The sequence below is a fragment of the Phallusia mammillata genome, chromosome 2, assembly GCF_965637545.1.
Source record: "Phallusia mammillata chromosome 2, kaPhaMamm4.hap1.1, whole genome shotgun sequence".
NCBI lineage: Eukaryota > Metazoa > Chordata > Ascidiacea > Phlebobranchia > Ascidiidae > Phallusia > Phallusia mammillata.
Genome location: NC_137253.1, coordinates 28,136,068 through 28,149,816, shown reverse-complemented (window position 1 = coordinate 28,149,816; position 13,749 = coordinate 28,136,068). Strand labels below are relative to the sequence as shown.

General features: G+C 39.2%; 3 protein-coding genes across 5 annotated transcripts; 1 reads left to right on the top strand and 2 right to left on the bottom strand.

Annotated features, from left to right (window-relative positions):
* Positions 1 to 86: 86 nt before the first annotated feature.
* Positions 87 to 5,361, bottom strand: LOC145215184 (uncharacterized). Of its 2 annotated transcripts, none has more exons than XM_080083837.1 (26): positions 5,259 to 5,361; positions 5,154 to 5,197; positions 4,899 to 4,982; positions 4,728 to 4,811; positions 4,545 to 4,628; positions 4,371 to 4,469; positions 4,166 to 4,304; positions 3,983 to 4,066; positions 3,806 to 3,919; positions 3,627 to 3,746; positions 3,446 to 3,562; positions 3,262 to 3,381; positions 3,090 to 3,203; positions 2,885 to 3,004; positions 2,702 to 2,821; positions 2,521 to 2,634; positions 2,357 to 2,464; positions 2,184 to 2,297; positions 1,948 to 2,120; positions 1,729 to 1,878; positions 1,432 to 1,669; positions 1,206 to 1,371; positions 998 to 1,143; positions 713 to 872; positions 335 to 617; positions 87 to 228 (listed from the first exon to the last, which is right to left on the bottom strand). In XM_080083837.1, the coding sequence occupies exons 1-26, from the start codon at positions 5,279 to 5,281 to the stop codon at positions 110 to 112; spliced, it is 3,237 nt and encodes a 1,078-aa protein (XP_079939963.1). In that variant the 5' UTR covers positions 5,282 to 5,361; the 3' UTR covers positions 87 to 109. The 2 variants fall into 2 exon arrangements, with proteins under 2 accessions (XP_079939963.1, XP_079939965.1); XM_080083839.1 differs by having other exon boundaries at positions 4,371 to 4,466.
* Positions 5,362 to 5,896: 535 nt separating this feature from the next.
* Positions 5,897 to 10,917, top strand: LOC145213476 (uncharacterized). 2 transcript variants are annotated; one of them, XM_080081764.1, is made up of 18 exons: positions 5,897 to 5,994; positions 6,111 to 6,160; positions 6,363 to 6,437; positions 6,504 to 6,605; positions 6,672 to 6,752; positions 6,850 to 6,936; positions 7,028 to 7,148; positions 7,278 to 7,358; positions 7,431 to 7,583; positions 7,644 to 7,760; positions 7,909 to 8,096; positions 8,470 to 8,619; positions 8,926 to 9,163; positions 9,390 to 9,558; positions 9,631 to 9,761; positions 10,094 to 10,250; positions 10,310 to 10,583; positions 10,646 to 10,917. In XM_080081764.1, exons 1-18 carry the CDS (start codon positions 5,972 to 5,974, stop codon positions 10,768 to 10,770), a joined length of 2,322 nt encoding a protein of 773 aa, XP_079937890.1. In that variant the 5' UTR covers positions 5,897 to 5,971; the 3' UTR covers positions 10,771 to 10,917. The 2 variants fall into 2 exon arrangements, with proteins under 2 accessions (XP_079937890.1, XP_079937889.1); XM_080081763.1 differs by having other exon boundaries at positions 6,501 to 6,605.
* A 403-nt stretch (positions 10,918 to 11,320) lies between these two features.
* On the bottom strand, positions 11,321 to 12,971 carry LOC145213478 (diphosphomevalonate decarboxylase-like). The gene is made up of 3 exons (XM_080081765.1): positions 12,702 to 12,971; positions 12,523 to 12,645; positions 11,321 to 12,321 (listed from the first exon to the last, which is right to left on the bottom strand). Exons 1-3 carry the CDS (start codon positions 12,834 to 12,836, stop codon positions 11,401 to 11,403), a joined length of 1,179 nt encoding a protein of 392 aa, XP_079937891.1. The 5' UTR covers positions 12,837 to 12,971; the 3' UTR covers positions 11,321 to 11,400.
* Positions 12,972 to 13,749: the final 778 nt, after the last annotated feature.

Sequence of the window (13,749 nt, the reverse complement as noted above, 5' to 3'; positions counted from 1 at the left end):
AAAATAAAGGAACTCAAAATATGGCAAATAAAAGATAAACAATGAGAACCATAACAATTGTGGTTTGGAACAACAGGAAGTCGTAACTAAACAATACATGGGTTGAAAATCATAAACCAAGACTTTCTGGTTTTGCTGTTCGACGACGATGAACGAACAACACGAAAGCAAGACCCAAAACAACCAGTGAAACGGAGACTCCGACGATGAGAAGAACCAGTTCAATGCCTCAAAGTAAAAACTTATTGTTAACACTCGTTTTCTAACATCTACTACTTGTTCAAGAATATCCCAAGTTTGCATGGCTTAACAACTCAGAGATAAATTAACCAACCTGTGTTTTGTCCCATTGTGTCCGGAAGTTTCGGTATCAAGACTTTTGGATTTTGCGGCGGTTTCTTCATCTCGTGCCCGGTCATGTTTCTGCGATTGCTGGTCTTCATATTGAACTCTGCGCCGTCGACCAGGAAAGTCACGTGACTGTCTCCCTCTTCTTTTTCGAGGACGTATATTGGACCAATAGTGATTGGGTTGGTAGAGCCGTCATGCGCAGACGAAGCAGATCTCTTCCTTCTTGCTTGTGTGCAGCGAGGTGCTATCGCTCCATTCGGACAAGTCTGGAAATGTTTTGCATGTTTGTAATATGAATTTTTCGGAACGTGAGCAAAGCGTAACACTATTAAAATAGCAAAATGTTTCAACTAATGCTTACTGCTTGTTGGAGAACACCGATGCAGACGTGGAGCCGGGCGTGGATGTAGATTTCAGAGCAGACCTTGCTTCTGGGAAGACGGAATGAAATACAAGCTCGATTGTCTAATGTGGATGACCCCATGACTGCTTGCAAAGCGAGGCCGTGGTCAGTTGGGCATCTGCAACGTAGTCAACATAAGTTTTCCTATAAGGATACGTTAAAAGCAAATATATTGCAAATAACCGATAGGGTTTTAGCACTTTTTGCGAATGTAGTTGTGCGGAGTAACAAGTTTTTTCCTACCCTTCTTGAAATAGCGCAATTTGTGCTTCTTGGGGCGCTAAGCCGGTAGATCCTAATGGGGTTGAAGACGAGCACGAGAGGAAAACGTAGTCTATGATGGTGTCTGCTCCTACAGGAAGGTTATTGAACACTACTGGGTTGTTGATCTGCGGGATAAAAAATCATGTCATTTAATATCCAACATTTATAAACCTGCAAAGTAGCTTACGTTCGTGATGCCGAAGTCTAGATGGATTATTTGTCCAACGGTGTATATAGCAGATTGCTGCATGGCGAGTGAAGCTGGACAAACTGCATTGCAGGTAGAGATTTTGCAAAGGGAAGCAGAAATTTGGTAGTCTTGCTCTTCTGTGATCACAGGAGGCTCATCAATTCTGAAAATAAGGGTCAATGTGAAATAATACAGTCCCAAAATAAACTATGTACTAACTTACAGTGGTCGGATGGACGTGTAGATGGTGTAGGAATTTCCGTAGACACATTTGAAGCGAATTATTCCAAACGGCATGTCGTATGATGTAGCAGCAGAGCCGAAGTTTTTGTTGATCCAAAGCGCGTTGGTAAATGAAACTCTGTTGTAACCATCCGAACCGACTTCAGTAGTGGTTTGTGTTCCGCATTGCGTGAATGGGTGTGAAATTGCAATACGATAGTTGGAACCGACAAGCTGAGCTAAAACACAATTGAAATAAGCGGGGTTTTGTACCATTAGAGATGTAGAAAATTAATACCTTGGCACTGTTGAAGGTTACTGCCTATTCCATCGACTGTAGGTGACATATAGATTATGCTATTGCGTTTATTCATGTCCCATTCCGCGTAAAACAGCTGCGACACCGATACGATGATTTCGTTTGAAGTGCACTCTAGGTCCGGGATAGCTGCAAAAGAAAATAACATCCAAACATACTAAATAAATCTATGATAAAATTTTGAATTTGATTATTTACGGATGTTGCAAAGTCGTCCGAGGTATCCAAGATCAGAGACGCAAACGTAGCCATCCTCATGTCTACAAGACTCCTGGCAAACGCAATCACCTTCGCAGTTCACGGCGTCGCATAACGGATTGTCTGCTGGTCTGTCGCAAAGAAGACCACCCCAAGGAGGAATGCACTGGCAACTAAAATGCAAAGGTAGTCTTACAAGGAAAGTGGGCAAAAGTATTGCGTTTTGATAGTGGTACCTTTGTTGTCCGTATATATCTGTGTAGCACGTGCCCCCGTTAAGGCAGTTCAATGAGCATACGTTTGGCGGAATTTGGCAGTAGGTACCAGTGTAACCAGATTGGCATACGCATCTGGCAGATAGAAAAAAGGTTATGGTCAACCTAAGCAATATACAGCGTTTTGAACTTACAGTGGTTGTCCGTATAAGTCCAATGTGCAGGAACCTTGGTTGTAACAGTTCAAATTGCACAGCGTCGTTGCACATTGTGGTCCCGTAAATCCAGCAGAACACGTGCACCTGGAGATGGAAAAACCATTTAAGTGATGCACAAAATCATTTAGGGTTTCCATTACCTTGAAGCTCCATACGAGTCCAGTGTACAGGTGCCTTGATTGTAGCATACAAGATTGCAAACTGGTTCCTGGGTTTGGCAGTTGGTACCACCGAAGCCGTATGCGCAATTACAACTGAAAGAAATTCGCATGGTCGATTATGGTTGAGTTTCAACGTTTGTTTAATAATCTAATTTTCTACCTTGAAAGACCAAAAGCGTCCAATACACAAGTACCCTGGTTGTAGCACACCAAGTTGCAAACGGGGTTGTTGTCTGGTGTTTGACAATGCGTGCCACTGAAACCACTTTGACATAGACAGCTGAAGTGGGAATTATATCCGTTACCGTAAAAACAATGTTTGTTAAATATTGCAAGTTTCTACCTTGAAAGACCAAAAGCGTCCAGCACGCAAGTACCCTGGTGGTAGCACACCAAGTTACAAACTGGGTTGTTGTCTGGTGTTTGGCAATTGGTGCCACTGAAACCATTTTGACACGCACAGCTGAAAAAGTGGAAATTGTAGCAGTTACCGTAAAAATCCCACGAGGAAATGCTACGGTACAAGTATCAGAAAGTCGACACGATACCTTGCTGTGCCGTAGGAGTCCAAGACACAACTCCCCTGATTGTAACAAATCAAGTTACAAACTGGTTCCGGTGTCTGGCAATTGGTTCCACTGAAGCCGATTGGACAATTACAGCTACAAAAGAAAGGCAAGGCGTTTGTACGAATATGTTACACAGTCCTATAAAGGTTACCTTGAAAGACCAAATGCATCCAAAACGCAGGTTCCTTGATTGTAACAAATCAAATTACACACTGGGTTGTTGTTTGGTTTCTGGCACTGTCTGCCGCTGAATCCAGGTGCGCATGTACAACTTCAAAAATAAAAGTAGAACGTTAAATTTGAGATTTAACTTTTCTAAACACGAAACTACGTGCCTCTGGTAACCATTGACGTCAAAAGTACACGTCCCTTGATTGTAGCATATCATACTGCAAGCTGGAGCATCTGGTGTCAGACAGTTTGCGCCACTAAAGCCGTACGCACATAGGCAGCTAAAAACAGCGCTTATTTAATACATCATATGCAAGTTGGTTTTTATTGTCAAGCACTTTTTACCTTTGAAGACCGAAGGCATTTACTACGCATGTTCCCCTATTGTAACAAGCTAAATTGCAAACGGGATTGCTTGCTGGTGTTTGGCAATTTGTTCCACTAAAACCCACCGAGCACTGGCAACTGAAAACACATGGATGTTGTCGTTTATGTGTATAATGCTTCCTTTCAACACTATTTACCTTGCGTGTCCTCTGTTGTCTAAAGTACAAGTCCCTTGGTTGTAGCAAATCAGATTACAAGATTGTGTACTCAACTCGCAGAAGCTTCCAGTAAATCCAGATATGCATCGACATCTGTAAAGCAATATAGGAAGTCTAGCACATACAAATAACCATAAACGAGATACCACTACGTACTGGTTGTTTGCCTGGCACGTACCACCGTGCTGACAGGGAAGGTAATGACAGGCTCGTTGAGGATGGTAGCAGCTTGGGTAATTTCTGTAAAAAAGCATTTCTTTTAACACTAAAAATCCGATTTCGCTGCATATTGTACGAAATTTTTGCAGGGTTCCATAAGATAATTGTTCATACACTTACGCGTGCATTATGCAGAGTTCGCCTTCGAGACATTGAATGTCAGAAGGACAAATTGATTTGGGATTGGGATAATGCGCTCGTTTCGGATCGACCACACTTTTCCCTTCGGCAGCATCTGAACAGTTCCCCTTTCTCTCCACTAAACATAGAAACAACGATGATGTAGGTTCGTTGTTCAGGTAAGGTTTGCATTTTTTAGGCTTACCGACTACTGATTTTACTTCTGGATAATCTTGCTCCTCATTCTCCCCCTCTTCGGTATCGGACGGCGAGGCCGGTTTGTAGTCCGTGTCTTCTTCACCTGCTGTTAACCATTTTTATTACAATTGCAACATCATTATCAAATAAACTTGGCCAATCAAATATAGGTTGGAATTACCGCTTCCCGTGGACGAGCTTCTCACTTCTACAGCTTCTTCATCAACCCCCACTTTATCCAGTTTCGGTTCAGAAAGCTCTTTAACTTAAAATAAATGTTTATTTTTCGCCCTGATCAAAAGTTTACCCGCTTAAAAACTTTTTTCAATTTTCGGCTTCAATAGTATTTAAAACCAAATCTTACCATCATAATCTACATCAGAAAGAGACTCTTCAGCAGCGATTAGAGTTTCTGCAGGCTCTGCCATCGGTTGAACAGCTTGTACCTCTGCAGAATATCAATTAATACTCGATGTAGATAGCACTTCTTCATGAAGAGTTAGTAATTGCAAATAAAAAACGTCGCAATACTAACCATCAGAGCTTTTAACATCCATTTCCTCTAAATCAACCGTTTCTATTTCTTCAGCCACTCGATTAGATTCCACATCTTCTATGACTGCAAACGATTTAAAGAGGTAATGTTTACCAATTTCATTAACACCAAAAATGAAAGCTACAAGTTAAAGTAAAATATACTCAACCCCAAACGTAAGTTTTTCTTCATTTAAGCAAACATCACCTATGAATAAGCGGACAACCGGATAAAGAAATAAGCACTTGGACTTACCTTCCGTAGCAGTTGTCAGAGCAACAGAAACAACAAACAGCAACCTGACAAAACATAACATTTACTTTTGGCTTTCATTATTGATTTTAAATGCATAATACTCACAGCATGAACATTAATCTCCCCATCTCGAAATAAGACTTCCACAAAAGATGAACTAGAAATTAGCAAAACTAACTAGAACGATAACTTGAACAGGCAGCAACGAAAACACTCACAAAATGAATGAACATTGCTAACACATGGTGGTCACGCCTTATAAGGCAATCCCCAACGTGTGTCGGAATGCGACCACGTGGAGTAAAACTTGTCGGTAACTGAATGCGTTCGAAAATCATCTGTTAGATTTTTTTTTATATTTGGTTAGTAAAGATTTTGTGAAGGTTTGCATGTTTATCTTTTTTGTATTCATCTGCGCATAGATAAATTACAATATATTAGTAGTTGACAAATAGTTGTTGTTATTTACATTTTTCGGATCTAAAGTAAAACACAAATAAAAATTAACAATTAAATTTCGTTTGAAATGAAAACCTTGTTTGTTGATTTTGTTAAACTTTTGCACTGTATTACCCTACTTTTGATGATAAAAGTATTTAAGAAACTGTTTTTTTATTTATTTTTTCTGTTTTAACTTGAACGCAACCACCCATGCCGCACCAGTTAATTGCATTTTTGTAATCAGAACCAGTTTTATAAGCTTTGCTATTGAATCTAGTTTTGTTTAAATTACTTTAATAGAGTTCTTGTTGTAGTTCTATTTGTTTCTTCTTGCGTTTCGTCACAATAGTTTAAAGTTGTTCTGTTGCTGTTTGACCATGGATATTTTGAGATTCATTACGTAAGTGAAAGGAAGAAGTATACTTGTTGTGTGTAAAGTAACTGATAGGAAGGTCGCTAAACTTTTAATTTGTTTAAATTAAATTCCTACAAAAACAGTTGTTCTGTTTGTTTTAGGTTTCTTCTACTTTTCGCCTGTGCCTATGCTGCAAGTGGGCCGTTAAAAGGTTGGTTGTATATATTTGTGTATACATGTCGCTAATCAACAGCAATTTCATGGATTTTGAGAATCAGTTTAAAGCCTTTGAATTTGCCTAAGTATCTAGCATACTTTTATTTCGATGTTTTGTGCAATTTAAGTGTGGTTTGTGTATATACGGACATGTGTTTATATTTTTTCCCTAACGCATTCCCTTAATTACTTTGCAGATGAAATACAGGAAAGAAACCCTGACAGTGACTTGGTACCCGAACATCGTAAAGCTGCAGCTGAATCGGTTATGGGTATAATGAACGCCTTGCTAGCTCATCTTCAAAAATTAAGTGATAACTACAACATTGTTCCAGTAGAGTCCTCTTTAACGGAGCAAAGCGATGCCAATGACTACAACGCTCTCCCCGAGGATTCCGAAGTGAAAACTAAAGCTGCCTCGGCTGTAAAGACTGATCTTGGTAAACAACGTTTTTTACATGCTAATTGTTGTACTGACAACTAACCAATATCGTTTGACTTGTAAGAAACAAATGGCGAAGGCCACCTGGCGATGCAAGAAGGCGGAGAGAAAGCTGACGTGCTTAACGCTGGAAACCTTTCCCCTGGTAACGTCATATGGTTTAGTCAATAGTTTCTGATACGTTTGATACGATCGTGTTTATTTTTACAAATTGCATTTTATTAATTTGTCTTTATTCAAAGATGAATCGCAAAACACAGATCAGGAAAAGCGAGTGGAGGTAATGGTATCCATTGCTTATGAAACCCGATCTGAGGTGAACGAAACCGGTAAGTTTTTTAAAACGAAATGCAAGCACTGTATTTCGGCCATGATAAGTAAGGCAATGTGTAATGTAGGTATTAACTGTTACTTATTTAGGCGACGGTGTTGACGAAGATGTGGATCCAAGACAAGGAGTGCAACAGCCTCTTGGGTTAGCTGGTAGATCTTGTCCCTCCAGTGTCGTGTGCAAACAAGGAGAACGCTGTATTATGTATTTGTAAGTAACTTTATATTTCAATGTCTTACAAGGTCCACAAAATCGTTTATTCTTCAAAAACGTTATATGTCAAAAACAAATACTAGACATATTAAATGACACAAAGGCTGACACAATTTTTATTTTCAGGGGTTACCCGAATTGCTTTGTGCCGTATACAGAGTGCAAGTATATGCGATGTCTTAACGGTGGCACTTGTGTAAATCACAGGTAAGTAATGAATTGGCGTGTTAATTTGAAGTTGCTGCTCGCATTGGCAAAATCTCTGCGCTTTCATCCCAGGTGTGTATGCCCACCAGGTTTTACCGGCATCTTGTGTCGCCAGCAATTGCCTACAAGACCTACTCCTACTATACGACCTGTTACTTGTCCTCCGGGGTACTGCAATGGCAGAGGAAGATGTTTAGTAGTTCGTCCCCTACTCCGGGTGTTTAGGTCCGTATTGATTTCCTTTGAACGTTAGAAAAATAGTACAATTTTAAATCCGTTTTATAGGTGCCGCTGTTTTGCTGGCTTTTCCGGTCCTCGTTGTCAGAGTGAACCACCGAAATGCCCCATTGGTTTCTGTTTGAATGGAGGCACCTGCTTTGTAGACCAATTTAACTCTCCCAGGTATGTTCAACACTGTTGCATCGAATGTTTTGCCGTTTATGTAAGCATAACAATAGTTCCAAAGTTAGCTACAGACAGCACGCACTGTTTTAACCGAATGAGCTACGACACATCACATCAATTGCAAAATAACAATTTCTTTTCTAAGGTGTCGTTGTCTCGCCCCTTGGACTGGTACCCAATGTCAGCTTTTACCACCTTCACCAACGATAACTCCTACGAGGCCTGATGACTGTCAGTGCAGAGAGGACTGCGTATGTGAAAATTCTTGCCGCCACGAGGGCGGTTACGTTTGCATTTCAAACTCTGGATACCTCGGAAGGCATTGCGACATTCGTAAGAAGCGTTTTTGAAAGTTTGTTACTCCTATTTAAGGCATTAGTTTGCAGAACCTTGAAATGCATTTGCTCCATTAGCTACATTTTCTGTTTATCAGTACTTTTTTTATGATTTCTAATTTAATGAGGAAATTATCTGCCCAAATAGACTTGAAAAGGTGACCTGCTGTTTGGTTTTACGCGACGCTTGTTTTGAACCTTTTTATGAATCTTTTATGTGACACCGGTCTAAATAATGAGGCCCCTCATGATGACATTAGCATTTGCCGAAACGTTTGATTAATAAAGAATGTCGTTTTTAAGTCTATCTGGCCCATCATAAACTTATAAACAGATCTGTGTAGTGTGTGTTCCTTATTTAACTTTTCTAGCTATTCCCGATCTGGAGTGCAAAGCTGACGAAATTGTAATCTCCATCTCTGAGCTCTTCTATGCGGAATGGGACATGAACAAAGGCAACAGTATCGTGTATATGTCGCCTACTGTTGATGGGAATGTTCCAGATTTCCAACAATGTCAAGGTAATAAAGTTTAAATTGTTTTCGTACACCGACATCATAATGAAAGGAAAGTTTGCGAACTACAGGGGAATGTTCTAATTAGGATTTTGGGCACCACTACGGAAAATTATTCCAAAAATATTCAAAATATTTTTTAACAAAAGTTAGCAAACTGGCATTGAAAAACAAAGATCAAAAACGTTATTTAAACAATAATGTTTAACTCCACTTTGAAACTTTTTTAAAAAATAGGCTCAAACAACATACCTTCTACCCTTATCTTAGTTTCTCCGGAAAAAAACCCATAAATCTTTGTTCTTTTTTAAGCTCAACGTGTTGGTTCATCTTATCGCATCGCAATCTCGCACCCATTCACCCAATGCGGAACCCTAACTGCCACAGAAGTAGACGTTGACGGTTACAACAGAGTATCGTTCACCAACACTTTGTGGATCAACAAGAACTTTGGGGATACAGCATTCGCCTATGATATGCCGTTCGGAATCATTCGCTTTAAATGCATCTATGCGAACTCTTACACCATCTACACTTCCATACGACCACTGTAAATACCAACGGTTTTAATTTACTACTAAGATTATTTAGGTCTACCAAACGGCTCATTACAATGGATTGGTAAAACTTACCGAATGTTTGCTTTTAATAAATATTCATTTTGGGGGGCGAGGTGGTGTGTTGGTAGCATTCATTGTTAATGTGTTCGCTTTGGTGACCCATTACTACACCATCGAAATCGAATTATGTTACAACTTTTTATGTTACACTTACAGGATTGACGAACCTCCTATCATCACCGATGATTTAGATTACCAGGTTTCAGCAAATCTCTGCAAAGTGTCTACTTGCAACGCTGTGTGTCCGGCATCTCTTACCGTACAGCAGTCGGCAGTTTACACTGTCGGACAGATTTTGCATTTGGACTTTGGCGTTTTGTCTTCGGTAAGAACTAGCTCGGTTGGTTCGGCATAATGTAGATTATTTAACCCATTTTTTGTCACTGATCGTTTGCAGACACCAGCTGGCGCTTCGGCCGTTATTCAAACTGCAGTCATATCTTGCTCATCAACAAGCCCATTTGATTCCCTCGGAAATAATGCTCTACTACCGGCACCAGATTCACAATTTAATCTTGTCGAAGCTGGGTTAGTAGATTTGTTTTTAAACATTATATTAGGCAACCTGGTTTCTGCCTGAACCCCAAAATAAAATGACTTTTCAGGCTTAAAAAATGAGATTGAAAACTTGGAACAAAAAGTAAGCCGCACACAGTACACACTGCTTCGACTTATGAGGTGTCGTGTCAGTTCAAGTGATGACAAAGGCTTAGGTTGTATTGGATAGTGTAGCTACACTCCACAGTTTGTTGAAGTATAACAGGTGAAAAGCCATGCTTAGCCAAATATATTCGACGCCACAACTGGACATACACCACACATTTATATCACAAAACTTACAGGTCTTTGCTCTATTTCAGTTGCCTTACTGATCCCGGTCTTGCCCTCGATGCGGCCATCGGTTTGTCGTCGATTGATGGACGCACTTGCTTCTCATTCCGTATTCCTCGCAGCAAAGCCTGCTCTGAATTCTATGTGCATGTCAGGCTGCAAGTATGCACTGGTGTTCAACAAACGGTAAAACCAGATATTTTACATAAATTTCAACACCTAGTCAACGTTTTTTAATCTTTTAGACCTGTCCAAACGGGGCCATCGTATCCAGCTGCACCGCTGCCAGGCGAAGGCGGTCTGTTTCAGCGACAGGCGATGTTCCTTCCGCCCCAGTGGTCATTGGACCGATTTATCTGTTGGAGAAAGAGTTTGGCGATGGTCACGTGACTTTCCTCTTGGACAGCGCAGAGCTCGAAATTCAACAACCTACCAAACACCTCAATGTTACCTACACGCAAAACAACGGTAGATTTCCCAAAACTGACCCTTCAGCAGAACACACCATCTTGTTATCAGGTAGCTTAATGTTACTTAAAGCTAATAAACATTAAATAAAATAATAGCTTTGTTTTCACCAGGCGTTAGGTATATTCTTGTTTCTGGTGTGGTCATAATGTTGGTGGTACTGCTAACATCGGTCGTCCTGTTCTACCAATATCGTCGTTCTGTAAAACCGGAAAGTACTGGTTTTCCCTTGCATTAAAATAGAGCATAAGCTCTAGTATCGTCTTTTCTCGTTCCAAACCAAACAGTTTGGTTCTCTTGTGTTTATTTTTCTAATTTCGTGCCATGGCGTTGTTTTCGTTTTCTTGTTTTACAAATAAAAAAATTAAAATATTTCTTGAAATTATGAACTGGTTGTTGAAAATCATAATCTTTACAAGCGCTTAATTCAAAACCGCCGTTAAACGCAGCTGTTGAGATAAAACTAAAATCGTGGACATTTTTAGGAAAGGAAATTGCAAAACGTGAAGTCTTGCCGCATAATTATGATGATGCTAAATCGCCATACTTAACGCTCACTCTTTCGCTGCCAGGAATCGCAAACATGCATTAGTCATTGTCCTGGCTTTCATTCAGTCACAAATGTATATATGTACGCAATGCGAATGAATGACAACTAAGGCTTTAGAACATTGCGTCAATCTCCTACCAACATTGCATTAATCTTTTACTAATAATACATTGCTTTAATCTTTCTACCTTAATCTTCTGCTGTTAAAAATATAAAATGCTTATTTTCAGTAAATGAGTTTATGGTGTTAAGTATTTTTATTGAGTGGAAAATAACAAGACATATGATTGAGAAATAAATAGTAGTAACATGTATCAGTTAATTAAAAATTGGCAAACCAGATTTATTAGACAATAATGTTTCATCCATCACCACCTTGGGACCTTGTCCAGGGTTAGTACAAATCACATACTCAACAGAGTTTTCCAAAGTCTCACATTCATATGGTAGTGGTTCATTAGCTTTCACTGGCAATCCTCTAAAGAATTTATCACCAGAGTTAAATCCGAACGTTTCATTAAGAATTGTTGCAACTTCATTTGCAAAAGGGTCTAGTGTAAAAAGAAATGCATTTGGACCAGCATCAAAGGTGTAAGCAAGGCGAGTGCTGCCATAAAAGTCATTGTACTTGTGCACTAGTTTTACAATCTCCTTTGATGTGTCATTCATGTACAATAGAGGTGGATATGTGTCCTGGCAAACTGCATGCAATTGGTTACTCTCCTTCATGCATATCTCAGCAAATGCACTAAAATCATGCTCCAAAATTGCAGTTTTTACAGCGGTAAGACGGTGGGGTACAACATCCGAGACTCGGTATTGCAAAAGTGATGAAGTTTCAACACTGTTTTTCATACCACCAGTGCTACCGATGTCTTTCTTTTTCTTGGATACCACAATAATGAACACTCGTAGCTCAGGCCAATGCATTTCAGGAACAAACTGTTTAGCAATACTGTCATCTTCATCTGTACCTGCAATCCACTCCACAAAGCCACCATCCATGCTTCTGCAAGCGCTGCCAGAACCTCTGCGTGCAATTCGGGTTAAATCTCCTTCTATGCTGAACAACTGCCCCAGTGCAAACACCAGAGCAGCATACCCAGCTGCTGAAGAAGCAAGACCAGCTGCGGTTGGAAAATTGTTTTGGGATGCTATGTGGATTTTTTGTGAAATTTTTAGCAACTCTTTAGCATCAGCTTTTCGTCTTGCAGCTTGTTTTCTTGCCCAACTTCTGATCTATAAACAAATTAATCAGAGTTTAAATACAGCTATAAAGCTAGAAGTCAGCAAGACTGAAAATGGTTGTGAAAAAAGATAATATGGTTGTTTACAGTTTAAATTCATGTTTAATTTAAAAATACTACATAAACAATGATATCCTTAGCTTAATAGTTAAATGTTAACAAAGGATTATGACAAAGGCCAACAAATTGTTACCTCATTTAAGCATGCTTGAAGCCTTGCATTATTCACAACATCTTGTTTAACTCCATTTAGCCATACTTTGTCACTTTCAAATCCTTTAGAAGTAGCTACAGTAGTAGTAGCCTTTAAATGGTCCTGAAATACACTTGCGTTATGAATTAGTCGAAAAGTGTTGAACACAATACAATTACCTGATTTAAGGTGAGGCTAATGGAAGAATTTAAGGGAATGTTTTTCTTCTCACAACTTTTACCCCAGTATTTGATTACTGCAATATTAACTGGAGCACTGCAAGTGACCATTTCTATTTCATGTTCTTCCTGCATCTTCAGTTTTGTATTGTTTCTTGCAAATTGAAAAAAAACTTAGCCTAGAAAGATGTTATGCCCACATTTTTATGTGTGAATAAAAAAATCCCCTAACATAGTAAAACAAGATGAGCTGTAATAAAAAGCAAATTGTCAGCGACGTAGAGTAAAACGTATTCATTTTTATTAAAACAGACGTTTCGACAAAACTATTGTCATCATCAGTGTAAAAAAATGTAATGCACCAGCGGAAACAAGCGCGTTGATATACAGGCAAAAGTAAGGAGAAAAGTTTAAACAGCTGCGTCACGCTGATAAAAGGTTGCCGACAAAATGGAGATAACGATAAAACCAGTGATAATTAGGTGTTAAAAAGCCGCAGGGGCATCGAAGTTGTGTCCACGTTCAGCCCCGGTGCATGTTGCTGGATAAGAAGCGACTCCAGAATAAACAAACGAATCCGATCCGATGTTGCGTCCAATATTACGTCTGTTTTAATAAAAATGAATACGTTTTACTCTACGTCGCTGGCAATTTGCTTTTTATTAAAGCTATTATTCAAGTCCGTGTCTTGTGTACCTAAGATGAGCTGTTTGTCAATAAATACAATGAATGCATCGATAACAAAAGATCAATATTTTAAAAATAAAAAAACATCTTTATGAAGCAAAATTGGATGCTTAATAATAATTATGCTTGATGCAAACACCAAAACGTGCGATATTTGGTACAAATGGTTTAAGATTTTACATCTCTCCCATTACATGTTTGATTAGTCAGCATATATTTGGTGACAAAAATTACGCATATTTGCCAAATCTTATTCGAAAGAAAGCGTTGAAATGACTCTATTGATTTCGTGACATACTTTTTAAATGCTTTTAATCATAAACCCAACTTTTATGAACGTAAATTCCAAAAACATTAAAAT